Raw genomic sequence first — 14,324 nt, 5'->3', positions numbered from 1 at the left:
CTAACAGTAGCAAAACTTCCGTTGTCACCGCGGATCTAGAACGTGTCAATTCCAGCCCAAACTACTGCTGAGAAGCTCAAGACAGAATATTCTTGATAGGATACAATTATTTCACAAAAGATTTTGCCTAGATACACGGATAAATGTATCACAAACCAGCCCAGCCAATTTTTCACGTTTCACAATAATCATTAAACCGCAACAATTAAAAGCGAAGCTTGGTGAAGAACCACTTGTTCCGACCGCTCTGCGAATTAAGTCAATATGCATGGTTCCAATCCCCATCGATAATATAGTCAGACGCACCTGGTATCTCTCCTCGAATGCCTTCTTGATGGCTTTCTTAGCATCCTCTCTCTGCGAAGGCTCCTTGAAGGTATCGTTCGTAACAACGTTCTTCAGCGATTCGAGGTCAAGCGTGTACCGAGTAGGCATTAGGTGATTGTAGTTGATGACCTTGATGAATGGCTTTATCTTCGACCGCTTAGCGACCTTCTTGGATCCCATCCCCTTGGTAACTTTCAATGGGTAGCGTTCAACGCCTGCAACGAGAGCATGGCCGAATGGATGGCTCTTGGTGCCGTCATCCTGGGGCTTGATGATCACAACTTTCTTGCCGGCGTAGCGGCCATTGACAACGATGGCTATCGCATCATTAGCGCTTGCAATGATAAAGATAGTAAATAACAAAACAAATAAATGCAATACATACCGACTTTGCCCTGCTTCAAAAATTTGGAACCCATTATAGATCTCTATCAACGGATGCAAATGGTGCTGGAATATGCGATACGAATAATGTCTGCCACATCGAAATTGTGGTGAGGGTCGTCGGGAGTAGAGTCCATGTAGGGTTCATGCCACGCTCTAAATGTCTGTTGCGAGGGTGTGACTGCTTTTTCTAGTTGAGCTGGCATGCGCTGGCTCAACGGGAAAACCTAGCCCTATATTTAACGAACTATGATACGTCTCGATCGTAGATTCCAGGGGCAAAATTGTTAGTGTAAACCTTAATTGGTTTCCTCGGCAACTAGTTCACGGAATTTATAGTAAACAAATATTGATGCTGGTGATGCCTGTGCTTGCATCGCGCAGAGCTGTCAAGGGGCTTCTCCTCAGAATTTCACAGTCTCAACGCGCACACCTTATTCACAACCAGCTTTTAGCGCTTCGAGTTACATAACTTTCCCAACGCCTTAACGTTTGCTTACATTGTTAAAAGGCGTTTCTATTGTCGCTGTTTCACGTTGCGAGTCATTCAGTAATAGCATGTCAAGACCAGTCCCTGGTCTGAAGCATTCCAATTCGACACTGTCTTTGAACACTTTACCAATGTATGTCTTTATGGGCGGTGCTATTTTATAGAGATACGAGCTGATCTTTCAAGGTGGGACTCATCTGACCCGGACAGGCATCCGCCTCCCTTGCCTCTGAATCCAGACTCTCCGAATTTGTCTGGCTCTCCTACACGCAACAGTCAACTATATGGATCCACGCGGTCACGGACTGTATCACCTGTTAGGCAAACAATGAAACCGGCAATGCCCTTGAATCCTCCTGGCAGCGACTTCGAGATTCTTCAGATTCTATCCAAGATTCAAGACATGCTCAAGGATGTCGACTCAACCTCTAAGTTATCAGACGCCACAATTAGAAAAGCTGAGAAAGATGTCGACAGTCTGCTGCGACGATCAAAAGACAATGCAGTTGACTTGGTTTCGTTGAGGGATAAGATCTACAGCTCTGAGATCCTACTCAGTCATCAGCTCCAAGACATACATGACATCCTGTCTAAGGAGAAGCACCCAGCCAGCGACAATTCAGTCACAGTAGCCATCTGTGCAGACTATCTTGCCAAGATTGACGAATTAAAGGCGTTGCTGTATAAGGAGAGCACTTTAGTGAGAGGCCTCCTTAATTCTAACAGCGGAAGCCAAGCAGACTCACTTCAGTCTTTAAATGATTCTCTGTCATTCTCGAATAACCAGTTGTTTGCGAAGCTAGATTCGCTAATGGCGCAGCTTCGAAACATTGAGAAGACCCATGTCGAATATGCCGACCAAGAAAGGGACATCAACATAAAGACTATCAGTGCCTTAAATGAATTGCAGCAGTTAATAACGAAAGACGATAAAGCGGAGCAGATATTAACTGAGATTCGCAAAAGCGGGCGGGTCGCGGATGGAAATACCAAATATTTGATGGAATCATGTCAGACGATACAAGAACTGCTCAACGCTCTGTCTAGATCGGCATTGGACGATAAAGATGTTATGGCCGCTCAGATGCATACTGTCAATACAAATATTACCTGTCTCCGAGACCATATGGTGCAGAAGCATGATGCCGCCCCCGCGGATGTTATACGTTCTTCGCAGGAGCAAGTCTCAGAGGCACTGGCTACTTTCCAAGGGGGGGTCACGTCAAGCTTGCAGACCGTATTATCTTCATTGGAGCCAGAGAGAATCATAACTGCGATAGAGGATTTGAAGTCATTTATTGCTACTCGTAGCGATTCTAGCTTAGAGTCCACTATTCACGAGCACGAGAAACTGGACCAGATTTTGAAGGATATTGGTATCCTGTCTAGCACATTGGCACCGCTTTCGTTACTACCAGAAGTTCATACATCTTTTTTGGAATCGGCTACCCAGTTCAATAGTTACATTATTGGTGAGAACTCAAACCTGATGGACGAGGTGGAAACCTTGCGTCAAGAGAAGTTGCGACTTGTGTCTGAAGTGTCAGCCTTGGAGTCCGTGGTAGCAACGAGATCCGAGCAATTGGCAAAGCTGGAAGAAAGAGCCGAAAAATTCCAGCAACGTTTAACTGATCACATATTTCAAAAATCACTGAAAGGCGCCGTTGCGATTGAAGGGAGGGAGTCGGTCCACAAGGCAAGTAGTATTGCACACTTTTTTGTCGAATTTCCTTGCTAACTCATAAATAGTCTTCGAGGTCGACCCTTGATGTGCTGACTGAGTCGCCTGGTCCGGAGTCGAATTTGGCCAATATAACAAATTCGGTGTCAGTCTATGCTGGACATGCCACCCCAGAAGATCGAGTGCAAGAGCTGTCAATTAGTGACGCTTCTTCGTTTGACGCTTCTCGCAGCCTCTCTGGTGGGTCTGCAAACAGACGAGTGTCTTGGAGCAAGAAAATTGGGACAATGTTCGGCTCTGGCAAGGAAAATGAACTTTTCATTCCTAAACGAGGTGGAGCGCGAAAGGCTGGTAAAGGGCGCAGTGTGAGTGAACGATTGTAATATCAGCTTGTCTGTGAACAGGGGTATATTATGATTGTGCCCTTGTCTGCGGGATTTTGTGGGAATTATGATATTAAGGTGGTATCAATTGGTGTTGTGTTTGTATTACTACTTCTTAGTGGGAGTAACTGCTGGAAATTTAAAATTTATACACTGAAAAACTCAAAGAAATAAGTAGTTTTGTTCGTCGTCGTTGAACGTAATAATTGTAGCCTTGCAAGTTAAGAGTATGCAAGTATATCGAATGCATGTAGTTTGTGACGATTTTACCCCATGGTTCATTCCCGCGCGCGGCGCATTCCCGAAGTTCTCGCGATCCAAATCCAGCTGCACAACAAATGCTAAGAAACTCGACCAGACATATCCTGATTGGAGGACTATTGCAGTTGCGTGGACTGGCTCGGTTATCTGTATGACTCCAAGTGACGTTAGGCATTCGATTGCATGTGCTTGGTGAAAAGAAGTCTTTGCTCCCACACCAAGTTCGACCTTGCGTATTCTCAGCTGTCAGGGGCCAGCTCATTCATCGCTTCGCCCGGACACCATCTCATTGCATGTAAAGCACGAACTGGATATCACACCTGCTCTACAAGAAGAAAGAGTCAATCCAGGATATTTAGCGGGCATTTCTCCATATCCAGGTCTACATCTTCGAATCAGCAACATCTGGAATCCAAAAACAAACGGCCATCTGCAGTACCCTGTCAGTTTGCAAGGTCAGTAGAGAACTCGAGCGAAATGCGATTATCTCCCCATGAGATGTCGCATTTTCCGCTGCAACTGTCCGCTGTTATTCTCGACGAGACGGAGCAGAAGATTAGGGATTTATTAGTGGACGCTTCCACCGATATTGATGCGAGAGAGCCGGACAGGAAAGAAGATTTGGTTTTACGATTCACTGGTGGATGGGTTCGGGATAAGGTATACATTGGATATGCATTATGGAGAAACATGTAATAATAGAATTAGCTGCTGGGCCAAGATAGTCATGATCTAGACGTCGGTATTAACCGAATGACCGGTTACGACTTCGCGACGAAGCTGCAGGGTTTTATTGTGCGACGTCCTACAAAGTACGGAGCGGCAATGCAAGGAATACACAAGATCGAAATGAATCCAGAGAAATCAAAGCATTTGGAGACGACAACTACAAAGTTATATGGGATCGATATCGATCTTGTGAATCTCAGAACCGAGACCTATACCGAGTCTAGCCGAGTCCCGCATATGGTACAGGTTGGCGTGTTTAGGATTATGATTTAGTTACTAATCTGATATAACCAGAAATTTGGTACAGCTGAGGAGGACGCGCTTAGACGAGATGCTACAATAAATGCACTTTTCTACAATCTCCAAACCCAAGAAGTTGAAGATTTCACTGGCAAAGGATTGGAAGATTTGCGAAATGGCATGATTCGTACACCGTTACCTGCGTTCACCACATTTCACGATGATCCGCTTCGCGTGTTGCGGTTGATCCGATTTGCGAGCAGGTTTGGATTTCACATCGAAGACCAGGCTATTGCGGCCATGCAAAACGACACAATAAGGGTATGCCGTCGATCGCTGATGCAACAATTATCCATATGACAATATGTTGACGGCTGGTTTAGAAGGCATTACAGCAAAAGATTAGCAGGGAGAGGATCGGCGCGGAATTGGATAAGATGTTGAACGGTATGCGCAATAGTATGCACTGCACTATAGAGTAGGTGGCTAATCGGCGAGAAAGGCCCGAATCCATCTGCATCTATGAAGTTAATTGGAATCTCTAAATTATACGAAGCAATCTTTGCTCCACTGAATTATGCAGCTAAGTCGTCCGATGCGGGTCAGGGTTGGGGGTCCATCACCGAGTTTTCTAATCTCAGGCTTGTAATGGATCGTCTCTTAAAATCGGACAAGCCTATTTTGACACAAGACGACGTTAAAGATCCGTATATTGTAAAGCTCGTCTACTTATACGTCGCGCTAAGACCTTGGCATGGCCTTAAAGTGAGCCCAAAGTTCGAGACGGCATTCTTAATCATCCGGGATTCGCTGAAATTACCATCGTCTCTAGGCACCACGATTTCTGGTATCATAAAATCTGCTGCCGAGGCTACTAGTTTTGTCCGCTTGGCCGAGTGGACCCGAAAAGATGCTGGTAAGTGTGATCACATTATGTCCAGTACTAGCACACATTGATTCCGTATTGATAGGATTGTTTGTACGGCAGGCTGGGCAGTACTGGCGAGTAGTCCTTCTTTGCGCGTTGGCTTCAGATATCGAGAAGCTGTTCGGCAATCGTGCGCAGGATTGCTCCCTTGAGCAAGAGCAGGTTAATGCTGACCTTGAGCGGTACTTGAAGCTGGAGAAATTCATTGCTGACAACAATTTGACGAACGCGTGGCAGTTGAAGCCTATCCTTGGAGTGAGTATGATTTCGATAGGTGTTGATACGGGAGACTAATTTCTGCGTAGGGCAAAGAAGTAATGAATGTCCTGGAATTGCAGAAGGGACCGCAGATTGCGGAGTTTCTGCGAAAAGTTATCGAGTGGCAGCTAGAGTTTCCTGACATGACTCGTGAGGATTGCGTGGCGTACTTGAAGAGCTTAAAATTACAAGCATAGACAGTCGGATGTGATGTGCATAGTGGCAAGTACTGGATGTATATTATATTGTTGTACCATTATCATATAAAAGTAATCTCGCACTTAGGCATGCCAAACGCAAATCATTTATCATTGTCATCGCAATCATGGCTTCAGACAGACCCAGAAATTCTTACAAATACAAGTATCAGAAAGTCCAAGATCAGCAATTCAGACACAGACAGTTCTGATCTTCCTCGACGCGATAACAGCACGTTTCAGATCTAACGTTGACCCGTCCAATCTCAATTCAATATCATTATTCGCAAGCAGAAGTAATCCATCAAACAAATGGCCCTTGCGCGAATCGTCATGAGGTAAATTCAGGATATGTTCAATCTCGTGCAGATACGCAGACAGCTTGCGCCTGGAATTTCTCATTCTCCAGGCCAGCATGACGGTATCCCACGTCGAGAATGGTTCAGAGTTAAGGATCTTGCACCGGTAATTCGCGGGCATCAACAGAACAGCCGCGCTCGTCAGTTCGAATACTTGTGACAACTCCGCCTCCGGCGTCGCTATCACAATGTCACCACTGTCACGAGAGTCAGCGTTCAAAACACGCACAGAACTATTTTTAAAACTCATTAGAGTTGGCGCATATGGAATTATAAGTCCGCCATATTGCTGGAAACCCAAGTTCTTATCCCTGTATTCTTCTGGCGACACCAGTGACAACTGTGAGAAATTGTCCAGGCTTTGCCCGATTCCTAGGTCTGGATGTCCACCTGCTAACGAAATTGATATGGTCTTATTCTCAACTGTAAAAATAAGCGGGGGTAAATCAGATCCTGACTGCGATTCTTCGTCGCGCGCTTTTGAGGCGGCGACTAGGCTGAAATACGCTGACGCAACAGTCGCCGTTGTAAAATGTGATCTTGTGAGATGATGAGGATTTGATGAAAAAATTTTACTTCCAAGGATTCCAGAGTCCATGAGCAGATTGGTAATTCCGATGACAGCTGCGAAGATTCCGAAGAACATGCGGATGTAAAGCGCAATTGTCTTGCCGTTAGCTGACGCGTGAGCTAGTGATACCATCCTTTCTGTGTAACTAATATAAGTGATCTCGAGACAATCAATTGCCTGGCGGGATAACTGCAAACTTAAGGGCGTAAGAGATGCCTTAAGTCAGAAGCTTGATCCAATTCTTGACAGATTCGTACTATTTTGGTTTACGACGGTAAGACGGCGCATAAGGTCAGTCCAAATTAAAACGCCAAACTCAGTCATCCACATCCAAATTGATCGTTTTATCTACAACTAGTGAACATTAAAAATACGTCCTGCTAGCATATAACGATATGATGATATCCATACGACGACAATGAAGTATGACTAATTAATTTACATAGCAATTTTCTACATGTAAATATTACACCGAGATAACTCCTTATTCCTAACTAGCCTACATTTCTCAATATCCTTGCATATCTTGCGATTAGGGACCAAATCTACTACAATATATCCCGCTTCTAGTATCGATACTTTGTAGAATAATCTTAGCCCAGTTAGTTCCTGCTCTAGCCCACATATGACGCAAAAGAGTACTTACCCTTTGGACTGATAACCAGACCGCGGCCCTTCTTGGCGCCCTTGTATATGGTCTCAATGATATCTATGAGCTCCTGTTTATCTTCAAGAACCCAATTAAGCTTATTATTGTTTCCTGTACCGAAATCGCACATCTATATCACATTAATACCAGAAGCCAAACTTAACAAAGCCACGAGCTTACCATGTGTTTATTCCTGAAAAAGAACATCACAGTACATGGATCATAAAGCTCATACATCTACAAACCCCGTTAGGTTCACCTTCCAAGGCTGTGTATCGAGATAATCGCACCTTGTTAAAATCTGGGACCTCATCAATATCGCAGACGTAGATCACGGCGAAGTTCTTTACTCGGTCAGCAATGCGGTATAATAGTTCGTCCATCCGCATACATTGCTCGTCCTATATCCGACCAAACAATGTCAACAATGGGAACCAGACGTTTTGAAGGCCTACTCTAGCTTCTAGGTCAAGCAATACATACCCAGTCGCGACCAAAACGAATTACGACCAACCTCTCTTCCTCTGGATTCGCAAATGTTAGCGTCAACGACAAACAGATCAAGACATCAATATTACCGTACCTGTCATGATTGCCTGATCTACGTGCCTATGAAAGTTAGCAACGCCACGAGACGGTTGATGAGTTTCAACAAGCTTACCATCCCGTTTTGAGATGCGGAAGAAAGACACTACCCATTTTGATTGAATAGATGGAGATTGGCAAGATATAATCAATATAAGCTAGAACTGTTTGGCATCAATGTGTTTACTGGAGTTACCCGCCGTGAACAAGCATATGAAAACTTTAAACTCCCAACCTTCAAATCTTTCACACCGACCGAATAAGAAAAATTTCGAGTATTCGCTATTGCAGTTGCTCTGTCGGCTTAATTTTCAATAGCGTTTAAATTCCGGATAAATATGGCTAAGCGGAAGTCTTCAAACGTTGGATTGTCCGAGCAATCCAAGAAGCCGATTACTACAGACCCTCGATTCGCGATTGTGCATTCGGACCCGCGATTTGCTCCTCCCAAGAAAGGCAACAAGATTGTTCTTGACAGTCGCTTCAAATCGAAGCTTTCGGCTGACCCTGAATTTAAACAGCGGCGAGTTGTAGATAGGTATGGTCGCAAGGTTGAGCGTGATGCTGCTGAGAAGGAGTTGAAAAGGTATTATCAGATGGAGGATGACGAGAAGGATGAGGACGCGCTATTTGGGAAAAGTTATGATCCTGCTCGTGGAGAGGGCCTGATTGCATCGTCGTCTGATGAGGAGGATACGGAGGAGGAAGTTGACGAGGAAGAAGATGTTTTCGAGAATACGATTCAGGAGGAAGTGATCCCTCGGGGTGACGAGACGTCTACCTTGGCAGTTGTCAACCTGGACTGGGATAATGTCCGCGCAGAGGACCTGATGGTTGCGTTTAGCAGTTTTGTGTCAGCGGGAGGTAAGGTTCTATCTGTTACGATATATCCTAGTGAGTTTGGCAAGGAGCGAATGGCGCGTGAAGAGCGTGAAGGACCTCCTCCGGAGATATTCCAAACGACTGGATCGTCGAACGACCACGACGAGGACGAAGGTGAGGAGGACGAAGTGAACGAAAAGACGATTGTGAAGGAGGATTCTGGCGAAGACTTTGACAGCTCTAAGCTACGGAAATATCAGCTTCAACGTCTGAGGTGAGTTGACGTCAGTTCGTGCAGTCCTGTCACTTGCTAATCCAGATAAGATACTACTATGCGATTGTCAAATGCGACAGTGTTGCTACGGCTCAAAAGATATATGATGGCTGTGATGGAACAGAATATGAAGCTACATCGAATTTTTTCGACCTGCGCTACGTGCCAGAGGATATGAAATTCGACGATAAGCCGAAGGACGTGTGCACGAAGATTCCAGCAACTTATCGACCTAACGAATTCGTCACTGATGCACTGCAACATTCGAAAGTCAAACTGACGTGGGACGAGACGCCAAATGAGCGACTACAATTTGCGAGAAGGGCATTCAGTCGGAGAGAAGTAGAGGAAATGGACTTCAAGGCATATCTAGCGTCGAGCGAAAGTGAGGTGGATGACGGAGGTAGAGACGAGCTGAAAGATAAGGATAAACTCCGCGATAAGTATCGCTCGCTGCTACTAGAGAGTCAGAATAACACAGGGTTTGACTCGAAGGCGGATGTGGACATGGAGATCACATTCACGCCTGGACTCTCCGCGGCCACGGAGACCAAGGAACCGGAAGATGAAACGACAATCGAAAGGTATAAGCGAAAGGAAAGGGAGCGCAGGAAACAGAGGATAGAGAAGCACAAGAACAAGACAGACACAGAGGATAAGAGTTTTGAAGATGACTTCTTCAGGGAGGACAATGTCATAAAGGACCAGAAGGCAGCGAAGAAATCTAAGCAGGAGAGGACTGATGAAGAGAGGAGAAAGGCAGAATTGGAACTGTTGATGATGGGCGAGGATGACGATAGCAACCTCAAACACTTTGACATGCGCACCATTATCAAGGCGGAGAAGCAGAAGAAGAATAAGAAGCTGCGCAAAAAGGCCAAGGCTAGCGAGACGATGGATGACTTCAACATTGACGTCAAGGATCCGCGATTCAGCATGTTGTATGATCATCACGAGTTTGCAATTGATCCTAGTCAGCCGCAATTCAAAGAGACCAATGCGATGAAGAAGTTGTTGGACGAGAGACGACGGAGGAGCCAGAAGAAGGAGGACTCCGCGCAGTCCGAGTCGTAGTTACTAGCCATTTGTACCATAGCTTAGACAATGTATAAGTATTTTATTACAGCCGATAAAAATCTCCGCCGATAACATGGGCACAGGAACTTGATACTTGGCTAGCACCGGCGTCGAAATGGGCGATATCGGGCCGACTGGTCCGACGTTTCATGACGTCATAGACAGAGTCACGGCCACTCCCGACGCCTGTAATTGAGCAAGAGATTGTTACCCCCTGAGGCTGACCCGACCAGTCGCACTCTATTGTGTCGAATGAGCCAGGGGACGGATGCGCGGCTTCTTCCCGTGTCTGCTTTCATATCTACGTCCCCCTCCACCAAAATGCTCTTGTAGGCTCCGCGTCCCATTTCTTACCGTGCTAATATAATGTTCATGGCATCACGCACCGCCATGTCACGCTCCATTCGGTTGCTACCGACGCGTCCTCAGCCACGCGCTCGCATACCACTGGTCTATCGTCCGCTGTCCACCGTCCGCTTAGGCAACCCGAAGTCGCCGCTGGTGTTAAGTGCTCCTCGTCGACTCAGTGAAGTCCGCAGATGCACCGCTATCGCCAACGCTGGTGCCACTCTGTTCGCCAGGGATGGCATAACTGTCGCCGGTGTCCCTGCCACAAAATCGTCGAAGGAAAGGTTCATGCGATTGGCATATGTCCTCTTCGCCTGCGTTGGTGCTGGCGTCACCACTGTCGTTGTCCTTATCGGCGGTTTCTTTATTTACGACGCAACGACCTACAAGGAGTTGGACGATACTGGAGATATCGAGATCTCTGAGCTCGCTCTAAATCCCCGTCTCGGCGGACCCAAAAATCTCCCTATTCTGGAGCGATATCTCGACGATGAGGATTCTGAAATCGGAAAGGTCTCGATGACGAAACCACATCTAGTAATTCTTGGATCCGGATGGGGTGTAAGTTTATTTTTGTGCGAGGTGAATTGACTCCTCTGACTGCGAGTAACAGGCTGTAGCTGTTCTTAAGAACATTAGCCCGAAGGACTACCATATCACCGTTATTTCTCCTCAAAATCACTTCTTGTTTACTCCTATGCTACCCTCTGCTACCGTCGGAACTCTTGAATTTAGGTTCGTCCAATGTGATCCATCTCAACGAATTGAATCTCATGTGGTCTAGATCGCTTGTGGAACCAATCCGCCGCATTGTTGCCAAAGTCCGCGGCCATTATCTCGAAGCCTCTGCCGAGAAGGTCGAGTTTTCCGAACGGCTCATTGAAGTTTCTCAGCCTAGCCGGTCTGGCGAAGAACTCCGCTTCTACGTGCCTTACGATAGGCTTGTCGTCGCTGTCGGTTCACAATCCAATACCCATGGTGTCGAAGGTCTTCAGCATTGCAATTTTTTGAAAACAATTGAGGATGCACGAGATATCCGCAGGAAAGTTATCGGAAATCTCGAGCTCGCGTGTCTTCCCGGTACTAGCGAAGAAGAACGTAAGCGATTATTGAGTTTTGTCGTCTGCGGTGGCGGTCCAACCGGCGTCGAGTTTGCTGCTGAGCTTTACGATCTGCTGAATGAGGACTTGACAATGGTGTACCCTAGGGTCTTGCGGAACTTAGTCTCTGTCCACGTTGTCCAATCTCAGGGTCATATCCTCAATACCTATGATGAGAAGATCAGTACATATGCGCAGGAGCGCTTCAAGAAGGATTCCATTGACGTCTTGACCAACGCCCGTGTCTCCAGAGTATTAGAAGATCGCGTCATTTTTACCCAGAAGGACGAAGATGGAGTTGCTCATACGAAGGAACTACCTTATGGCCTGTGTTTGTGGTCTACCGGTGTGGCTCAGTGCGAGGTCACCAAGGATATTGTGAACTCATTGGAATCCCAGAAGAATCGGCGAGCCATTGAGACAGATACGCACTTACGAGTCATCGGTGCTCCGCTCGGCGAGGTCTACGCCGTTGGTGATTGCTCGACTGTCAGAACGAACGTGACTGAGCACATCGTCGAGTTTTTGAAATCGTACGCAATCAAGTCGAACAAAATCGTCGAAGATTGCTCTGTCACGTTTCAGCAGTGGAGGGACATCGCGATGAATATCAAGCGACGTTTCCCGCAGGCTGCCGAGCACCTCAAGCGGGTCGACTATTTATTCACCGAGTATGACACAAACAAATCTGGTATGCATTTATAAATTACTGCTCGCATTTCAATAATTGCTAATTGTTAAGGCACTCTCGACTTCGATGAGCTTACTCATCTCCTCCAAGACATTGACCGCAAGATGACGTCGCTTCCGGCAACAGCACAGCGAGCTCATCAGCAAGGGTAAGCAATCTTAGATATCGACGAATCACGAGATATTAACTAATTTAGTCAATATCTTGGCCGCAAGCTGACAAAGCTGGCGCGAGTTCGAGAGACGCTCGCGATGGATGAGATTGTCAGTGGTGACATTGACGACCTGGCGTACAGAGCCTTCGAGTATCACCATCTCGGTAGCCTCGCGTATGTCGGCAACGCCGCAGTGTTCGACCTCAATGGATATTCATTCGTCGGTGGCCTGGTTGCAATGTACCTGTGGCGATCAGTCTACTTTGCCCAGAGTGTCAGTTTCAGAACTAGAGCCCTGTTGTTTATGGATTGGCTTACGCGGGGCCTGTTTGGACGGGACATGACCCAAATTTAGCTTAAAATTTTGCATTTGCAGATAGATTAATGACAACATTAGTTCGGCTATACAAGAGCTTGACGGTCTTGCCAGCGGTCGCTGTAAGACTATGTTTACTTATAAAGAATGTTTGAGTTTTGGGTTTATTTTGTGCGACAGATTCTCTTTTAGTTCTAACTTAGAATTGATTATGTGCAATTTGATATTACTAGGTCACTATGAGCCATAAATCAGTACAGAGAAACAACAAATACACAGCGAAGCTATGTGACATGGCAATATTTACAGATTTCCAAACCACGAACACGTCCCATACCATCCCAGAAGACTTTTCCACTCTAAAATACAATATTTTCACCTTCTCCAACCCATGAAACGCCGTTAGTTCTTCGCCCGATCAGGATGTTCACTGGCCCATTCAATAGGACTGATAGACCAGGTTTCAGTCTTAATTCCCACCCGACCAAGATTTCCCGGCAGCGGCGTCTCGCTGACAATGCTGAATCCTTGGCCCTTCAACGATTTGCGTGCCCGACTCTCCAATGAGCAGCATTGTACGAGCAGGCTTTCGGCGCCATCCTGCGCCGCTACCTGCAAAATGTACGATAACAAATCAGATCCCATGCCAACATTCCTGTACCGCCTAAGTACGGCCCAGGACGACAAAATCGCGTGTTGTTTCTTCTGCGAGCTAGACTTTGACTTTCGCTGTCCCGTCGCTGGCGGGACAACGTTCGCGGCATTCAGTGGGTCCTTCGCACTGTGGTCGGCAAGCTCGACATGTTGCATCGAGCAGACACCAATTAACTCTTCGCCGTAAATAGCCACGAAAGCGTAGTCGGCATTTTCAAGGAAATCTCCCCTCGTGATATCCCGCGCGACGTCGAGTAGGGGATCAGTTATCCGGCCAACCAGCGACATTACCGCCATGATGATTCCCGAAGTTAGCAAAATCACTGTGCCGAGACTTTCCTTGACGTCGTACTGCGCGAACACGACGGCGAGAAGAGGTAGCAGTACTGTATAGAAGTACGGGTGTCGAAATATGCGGCTATTCGCGAGACTGCGGCGCTGGGCGTAGCCATCGGCGACGAGCTTCACGGCCGCTGTGTGATCGGTAGGCACATACCGGCGGATGAGGAGATGTTTGCTTTGCGTGTCTGAACCCGGGGACGGAGACGGCGGCGAGGACGCTGCTGGTGTAGTGGTCGTCGAAGACATTGCGGATGCGCAGAAAGAGCGGAGACGATGAGTTCTGAACACTCAGGTTCTATATAGGCGATGATAAGACAGACCGCGAATCCAGAATATACAGTAGAAAACGCAGTGACAGGTGGCAGAAAACACTAAGAACGAATGGTCTCGAGAAGACGAGCAGCGACGCCCTTGCGGCGCGGGCAGGAGCGTACCCCAACCCACGAGTCAGACCACATCCGCTGTACTTACACCCTTGACAAGTCGACCCGTCCAGTCGGGTAA

At 46.7% G+C, this 14,324-nt stretch overlaps 8 protein-coding genes across 8 annotated transcripts; 4 read left to right on the top strand and 4 right to left on the bottom strand.

Moving 5' to 3' along the window:
- Positions 1-40: 40 nt before the first annotated feature.
- On the bottom strand, positions 41-860 carry POJ06DRAFT_34889 (ribosomal L27e protein family-domain-containing protein). Its single transcript, XM_056190917.1, has 3 exons — positions 713-860; positions 307-644; positions 41-247 (listed from the first exon to the last, which is right to left on the bottom strand). Exons 1-3 carry the CDS (start codon positions 744-746, stop codon positions 206-208), a joined length of 414 nt encoding a protein of 137 aa, XP_056041033.1. The 5' UTR covers positions 747-860; the 3' UTR covers positions 41-205.
- Positions 861-1,103: 243 nt separating this feature from the next.
- Positions 1,104-3,487, top strand: POJ06DRAFT_34854 (uncharacterized protein). Its single transcript, XM_056190916.1, has 3 exons — positions 1,104-1,334; positions 1,388-2,897; positions 2,951-3,487. Exons 1-3 carry the CDS (start codon positions 1,270-1,272, stop codon positions 3,263-3,265), a joined length of 1,890 nt encoding a protein of 629 aa, XP_056041032.1. The 5' UTR covers positions 1,104-1,269; the 3' UTR covers positions 3,266-3,487.
- A 516-nt stretch (positions 3,488-4,003) lies between these two features.
- POJ06DRAFT_271224 (uncharacterized protein) lies at positions 4,004-5,878 on the top strand (the record flags this gene model as incomplete). The annotated part of the gene is made up of 7 exons (XM_056189493.1): positions 4,004-4,186; positions 4,235-4,495; positions 4,550-4,816; positions 4,879-4,942; positions 4,998-5,411; positions 5,467-5,678; positions 5,729-5,878. 7 exons carry the CDS (start codon positions 4,004-4,006, stop codon positions 5,876-5,878), a joined length of 1,551 nt encoding a protein of 516 aa, XP_056041031.1.
- POJ06DRAFT_34852 (uncharacterized protein) lies at positions 5,787-7,055 on the bottom strand. The gene has a single exon (XM_056190915.1). It carries the CDS (start codon positions 6,938-6,940, stop codon positions 6,071-6,073), a length of 870 nt encoding a protein of 289 aa, XP_056041030.1. The 5' UTR covers positions 6,941-7,055; the 3' UTR covers positions 5,787-6,070.
- Positions 7,056-7,132: 77 nt separating this feature from the next.
- POJ06DRAFT_34774 (4A/4B type thioredoxin-like protein) lies at positions 7,133-8,296 on the bottom strand. The gene is made up of 7 exons (XM_056190913.1): positions 8,119-8,296; positions 8,041-8,066; positions 7,941-7,981; positions 7,748-7,858; positions 7,638-7,694; positions 7,455-7,587; positions 7,133-7,400 (listed from the first exon to the last, which is right to left on the bottom strand). Exons 1-7 carry the CDS (start codon positions 8,154-8,156, stop codon positions 7,375-7,377), a joined length of 432 nt encoding a protein of 143 aa, XP_056041029.1. The 5' UTR covers positions 8,157-8,296; the 3' UTR covers positions 7,133-7,374.
- Position 8,297: 1 nt separating this feature from the next.
- On the top strand, positions 8,298-10,267 carry POJ06DRAFT_34833 (uncharacterized protein). The gene is made up of 2 exons (XM_056190914.1): positions 8,298-9,138; positions 9,189-10,267. The coding sequence occupies exons 1-2, from the start codon at positions 8,381-8,383 to the stop codon at positions 10,210-10,212; spliced, it is 1,782 nt and encodes a 593-aa protein (XP_056041028.1). The 5' UTR covers positions 8,298-8,380; the 3' UTR covers positions 10,213-10,267.
- Positions 10,268-10,513: 246 nt separating this feature from the next.
- POJ06DRAFT_261765 (uncharacterized protein) lies at positions 10,514-13,035 on the top strand. The gene is made up of 5 exons (XM_056188663.1): positions 10,514-11,124; positions 11,177-11,298; positions 11,348-12,354; positions 12,406-12,502; positions 12,551-13,035. Exons 1-5 carry the CDS (start codon positions 10,582-10,584, stop codon positions 12,861-12,863), a joined length of 2,082 nt encoding a protein of 693 aa, XP_056041027.1. The 5' UTR covers positions 10,514-10,581; the 3' UTR covers positions 12,864-13,035.
- Positions 13,036-14,190, bottom strand: POJ06DRAFT_261762 (uncharacterized protein). The gene has a single exon (XM_056188662.1). The coding sequence runs from the start codon at positions 14,064-14,066 to the stop codon at positions 13,227-13,229; it is 840 nt and encodes a 279-aa protein (XP_056041026.1). The 5' UTR covers positions 14,067-14,190; the 3' UTR covers positions 13,036-13,226.
- Between the last annotated feature and the right edge of the window lie 134 nt (positions 14,191-14,324).

Source organism: Lipomyces tetrasporus, assembly GCF_029532465.1.
Source record: "Lipomyces tetrasporus strain NRRL Y-64009 chromosome Unknown POJ06scaffold_11, whole genome shotgun sequence".
Lineage (NCBI taxonomy): Eukaryota > Fungi > Ascomycota > Lipomycetes > Lipomycetales > Lipomycetaceae > Lipomyces > Lipomyces tetrasporus.
Note: the sequence above shows the minus strand (reverse complement) of the source record. Positions and strands in the feature narration are given on the sequence as shown.

Coding starts and splice junctions, on each gene's coding strand:
- POJ06DRAFT_34854 (XM_056190916.1), top strand. CDS start 1,270: ATGTCAAGACCAGTCCCTGGTCTGAAGCATTCCAATTCGACACTGTCT. Junction 1,335..1,387: donor TCTTTGAACACTTTACCAAT/GTATGTCTTTAT, acceptor TGATCTTTCAAG/GTGGGACTCATCTGACCCGG. Junction 2,898..2,950: donor GGAGGGAGTCGGTCCACAAG/GCAAGTAGTATT, acceptor ACTCATAAATAG/TCTTCGAGGTCGACCCTTGA.
- POJ06DRAFT_34889 (XM_056190917.1), bottom strand. CDS start 746: ATGGGTTCCAAATTTTTGAAGCAGGGCAAAGTCG. Junction 645..712: donor TTTGAAGCAGGGCAAAGTCG/GTATGTATTGCA, acceptor ATGATGCGATAG/CCATCGTTGTCAATGGCCGC. Junction 248..306: donor CATTCGAGGAGAGATACCAG/GTGCGTCTGACT, acceptor CTTAATTCGCAG/AGCGGTCGGAACAAGTGGTT.
- POJ06DRAFT_34774 (XM_056190913.1), bottom strand. CDS start 8,156: ATGGGTAGTGTCTTTCTTCCGCATCTCAAAACGGGATG. Junction 8,067..8,118: donor CCGCATCTCAAAACGGGATG/GTAAGCTTGTTG, acceptor TAACTTTCATAG/GCACGTAGATCAGGCAATCA. Junction 7,588..7,637: donor TTTTCAGGAATAAACACATG/GTAAGCTCGTGG, acceptor AATGTGATATAG/ATGTGCGATTTCGGTACAGG.
- POJ06DRAFT_261762 (XM_056188662.1), bottom strand. CDS start 14,066: ATGTCTTCGACGACCACTACACCAGCAGCGTCCTCGCCGCCGTCTCCG.
- POJ06DRAFT_261765 (XM_056188663.1), top strand. CDS start 10,582: ATGTTCATGGCATCACGCACCGCCATGTCACGCTCCATTCGGTTGCTA. Junction 11,125..11,176: donor TTCTTGGATCCGGATGGGGT/GTAAGTTTATTT, acceptor TGCGAGTAACAG/GCTGTAGCTGTTCTTAAGAA. Junction 12,355..12,405: donor GTATGACACAAACAAATCTG/GTATGCATTTAT, acceptor CTAATTGTTAAG/GCACTCTCGACTTCGATGAG.
- POJ06DRAFT_34852 (XM_056190915.1), bottom strand. CDS start 6,940: ATGGTATCACTAGCTCACGCGTCAGCTAACGGCAAGACAATTGCGCTT.
- POJ06DRAFT_34833 (XM_056190914.1), top strand. CDS start 8,381: ATGGCTAAGCGGAAGTCTTCAAACGTTGGATTGTCCGAGCAATCCAAG. Junction 9,139..9,188: donor TATCAGCTTCAACGTCTGAG/GTGAGTTGACGT, acceptor AATCCAGATAAG/ATACTACTATGCGATTGTCA.